Consider the following 4,524-nt stretch of genomic DNA (forward strand, 5'->3'; position numbering starts at 1 on the left):
TGGGCTTCAGGGCATGATAAATTGGATCAATTTAGAGGTATTTAACCGAAGGTCCATGAACTTGTTTTGAAAAATATTTTGATGAATATTTTATTTGTCATGGCTCTGCCTGGCAGCCTATGGAAGTCTATGTTTTTTATTTAAAGCTCTTGTTCTGAGAAGGGGTCCCTAGGCTGCTAGGTGGATCCATGACCAAAAAAATAAAAAAAAAAAAAGGTTAAGAACCCCTAGACTAAATGATCTCAAAGATCTTTTTCATCTCTTTATCATATGATTGAGGGCAAGTGGTCATTTAACTTATAGTAATAATTTTCATTAGGGAACTATCTCCTGAAGTACACTCCACTGTTGGAAAACTCCTTCCTAGGACTTTTTTTCATTATATTAAGCCAAAATCTACTTCCCTAAAACTTTTACTCATTGATACTAATATTACTTCCTGAAGAGAAGTTAAGTCCTAGAAATGTGTGTATTTTATTTGGGGAGTTGGAAGAGGAAGAAGAAGAAACAGGATCTCATGAGTTAAGAGTAGGAAACCTGGAGGCTAGTATACATGGTTTCAGGGCTGTGTAACAGACCTCCATATCTGCAAACACTTCACACACAAACACTACAACCACCTCCACCCCACCCTCAGATGCGGTTCATGCTGCTGTTCAGCCGGCAGGGGAAGCTGCGGCTGCAGAAATGGTACCTGGCTATGTCAGACAAGGAGAGGAAAAAGATGGTTCGAGAGCTTATGCAGGTCGTCCTGGCCAGAAAGCCCAAGATGTGCAGCTTCCTGGAGTGGAGAGACCTCAAAGTTGTCTATAAGAGGTGATACCCAATTTTGAAAGCCCCCATTCTCCTTTCACATTTGCCTAGGTCCTGTTGAATGGACTTTTGGAAATGTTGAACAGTATGTCTGAAAGAGGAAGAGCTCCTTCAGGACGGGGCCCCTAAGATTACACCTGGGAAGTGAGTGGGGACTGAGGATAAGGAAGGAATCAGTCTGACTCCAAACTCCTTTCATGACCACACCCTCATTCACAAACTTCTTCCCTCCCCACCCCCGTATCTCTAAAACCTGTCATTTGCCACAGTGTCCTATCCCTGAGCAGTGGTTTCTTTCCCCAGTTCCAACTTTAATTAGCAACTCTAAATATATTGTCTTTAACTCTCTATTATACCCATTCTAGTTCCTCCTCTGAATAAGTAAAAAAGCTGATTCAGGTACTTGCTGAGTCAGACAAAGTAGGTCAGAGGGCAAAAAGGAAATCATATATATTACCATGTGTGTGTTCCTAAAGATCTCAGGGTCTGAGAGCTGGGGAGGTGTGTCTGACAGAACAATTCCCCCAACATAACCTTCGAGTCTGTTCCTACAGTTACCAGATGTCCCAGAAAGTAGTGGGTGGGGTTTGGAGAGAGGGAGTAGAGTGAGAAGGGAGCTGGATTCTTGGGGATCAGATGCCTGGAACCAAAGGCAGAAACAGGTGCTTGGGACCAAAGTGTTAGAAATTGACCCTACCTTTTTTATCCTTCCCGTTGTACAATGTGCCCCTCTCCTCAGATATGCCAGCCTCTACTTCTGCTGTGCCATTGAGGGCCAAGACAATGAGCTCATCACACTGGAACTGATTCACCGATACGTGGAGCTCCTGGACAAATATTTTGGCAGTGTAAGTTTCTCCCCAGCTTTACCCTCTGACAAAAACCAGGGAACCTTTTAGGCTTCCCCTAAGAAGATCTGAAGGAGGTGATCCCTTTTTTAAACAATGTAAGCCTGGGGGCAGCTGGGTAGCTTAGTGGATTGAGAGCCAGGCCTAGAGACCAGAGGTCCTAGGTTCAAATTTGACCTCAGACACTTCCCAGCTGTGTGACTCTGGGCAAGTCACTTGACCCCCATTGCCTACCCTTACCACTCTTCTGCCTTGGAGCCAATACACAGTATTGACTCCAAGACGGAAGGTAAGGGTTTAAAACAACAACAACAACAATGTAAGCCTATTAGCCATCCCTCCTAAAGAGCCTCTTGGTGGGAGTCGGAAAAGTAAAAATTTACATCAGGCCCCAAGGTATTGGCATTAGACTTCAGAATCAGGAAAGACAGCTCTGATCTCATATTTCAGGAGATAGTTTAGGAGAATATGGCATTAGTAGAAAAAGCACTGGATTTGTGGGTTAAAGACCTGGGTTTGAATACTTCCTGTGCCATATCATGTCTTGGTGACCTTAATCAAGTCATCTTGCCTTTTCATTCAGTTTCCTCATCTGTAAAACGAGGAAATTAGACATGACCCTCAATATCCATTCAAGTTCTGAATCCTTTGAACCTCAGACAAAAGTTGTGGGCAGAGAAATCGGTGGAGGGGGATATGGTAAGAGGACGGTAACAAAAAGAGAAAGGAATAGAGAGTGTTGTGGGATGAGAAGTTAGCTAAATGAAGGAGAATTGTCTAGGATAGGTGGTGTATATGCTAAGAGAAAAAAAGAAAAAAAAGAAAAAAGTTGAGAGAGGGAAGCAGGTAGTGATTGGGAGGATCCATCCTCCGATGCCTCATTTCCTACTCCCTGTTCTTGGATGGTACAGTGGGAAAACTGCTGAATTAGGAGTCACAGGATGTTGGATTGAATCTCAATTGCTTACTACCTTTCAAACCAGGGGTCGGCAACGTATGGCTCTCAAGCCATATCTGGCTCTTTTGAGGGCCAGATATGGCTCTTTCTGCAGGAGCCATAAAGTCAATTTTTTTTTCAGGCACTGTTACAGGAGCACGCACTGTGAGCACTGTACTGCTCTCATGAAATTACATTTTTAAAAATGTGGCGTTTATGGCTCTCACGGCCAAAAAGGTTGCTGACCCCTGTTCCAAACCATGAGCAAATCATTTATATTCTCTGGGTCACAGTTATCCAGGAGGGATTGGATTAAATTACCTCAGCAACCCCTTCTGACCCTAAATCTGTGTTCCTGTGATTCAGGTATGTGAACTTGACATCATCTTCAACTTTGAGAAAGCCTACTTCATCTTAGATGAATTTCTGATGGGTGGTGATGTCCAGGATACCTCAAAGAAGAGTGTGCTAAAGGCTATAGAACAAGCAGATTTACTACAGGAGGTATGGACTGGGGGCAGTGTGGATAAAAATAGTGGGGAAGATTTCCTTTTTTGCACCTACTCTATTTTGTGGAGGTTCTCCAGGGTCTGGAGCAAAGAGAAACCATCCTGTGGCATTTGTCCCCTATCTCAAATAACTGTCCAGATCAATTTGGGCCCTGAAACAAGGTCCTAGATGAAGGGATACAGAGATCCCAGATGTCATATTTCCAATTCTTCCCCCTTCTCTCCTTGGGAACTAAGGTTATCTAATTCCTCAAATGCGATATAAAGTGGGGCAACTAGGTGGTTCAATGGATAGAAAGCCAGGTCTAGAGACAAGAAGTCCTGGGTTCAAATGTGGCCTCAGACACTAGCGGTATGACCCTATCACTTAATCCCAATTGCCTAGCCTTTAATGATCACCTGCCTTGGAACTGATATTTAGTATTGATTCTAAGTCAGAAGATATGGGTTTTAAAAAAAGTGATATAAAGGGAAGAGGAATTTATGACCCTGATTCTTTCCTTTTATCATTCTCATAGATCCACCAGACAACTTCTGGGGCCCCCAGGGTGTTAAGTTTGTGGAGAACAATAATGAGGGTTTATAAGCTGAGGTCAAAGGATGTTTCTTCCATTTACTGAGGCCACCAGCCCCCTCTGTGTCACTGTTGCCCAGCCTTCTGGTGCAAGAAGATGAGTCACCAGAATCCGCAGTGATGAGCAACGCTGACTGGGAGGGAGGGGATAGAAGGGAATGGGGGTGGGGGTGCCTCAGCTCTTTGTTGGGAAGAAAGACAAGGACTAAAATGCCTCTAAACTAAATGTCCAGACTAAAATGTCCAGCTCAGCTACTCAGTTGCCCCCTACCTAGGCTCCATTACCCTTTCATTTGCCTGTCCCTTGTCTCCAGCCTAGCCCACTCCCCTTCAGGAGCCTGGCCTCCAACTCTACCCAAATCCCTACCAGTCTTCAATTATCTGATCTAAGCCCCCACTCCCCTCTGAAATGTGGTTCTCCTGCCACTTAGTCCCTAATTCTTATAGTATCCCAGACCTAAAATTATGGAACCTTAGAAACTATCTAATTTCACAGATGAAGAAACTGGGCCACAAGGAGATTAAGCAGTGGGTCCAAGGCCATCTAGAGAGGAAGCATAAGAGGCAGGATTAGCACTGATTCTTTGACTTAAGGACTAGTGTTCCTGGCATTACATGTATCATACCATTCCTCTAATGTCTGTGGCATCCAAGCTTAGTTTTTAACACTCCTGGCTTTGGGTTTTCTAGGTGGTGATGAGCTTACTGGGACACTCCTAGAGTATGCTGTGGGTGGGGGTTAATGTGGATGGGGGAGCTTCCTAATGGGGAGCTCTCACTGTCCCAGCTTTGGCCTCACATTATCTCTCTCTCTCTCTCTCTCTCTCTCTCTCTCTCTCTCTC

At 44.3% G+C, this 4,524-nt stretch overlaps 1 protein-coding gene across 1 annotated transcript; it reads left to right on the forward strand.

Moving 5' to 3' along the window:
* Nucleotides 1-477: 477 nt before the first annotated feature.
* LOC123255916 (AP-1 complex subunit sigma-1A-like) lies at nucleotides 478-3,102 on the forward strand (the record flags this gene model as incomplete). The annotated part of the gene is made up of 3 exons (XM_044684629.1): nucleotides 478-816; nucleotides 1,553-1,661; nucleotides 2,965-3,102. Coding segments are annotated over exons 1-3 (510 nt in total), but the record flags the coding sequence as incomplete, so codon positions are not given.
* Between the last annotated feature and the right edge of the window lie 1,422 nt (nucleotides 3,103-4,524).

This window comes from Gracilinanus agilis, unplaced genomic scaffold (assembly GCF_016433145.1).
Source record: "Gracilinanus agilis isolate LMUSP501 unplaced genomic scaffold, AgileGrace unplaced_scaffold54048, whole genome shotgun sequence".
Classification (NCBI taxonomy): Eukaryota; Metazoa; Chordata; class Mammalia; order Didelphimorphia; family Didelphidae; genus Gracilinanus; species Gracilinanus agilis.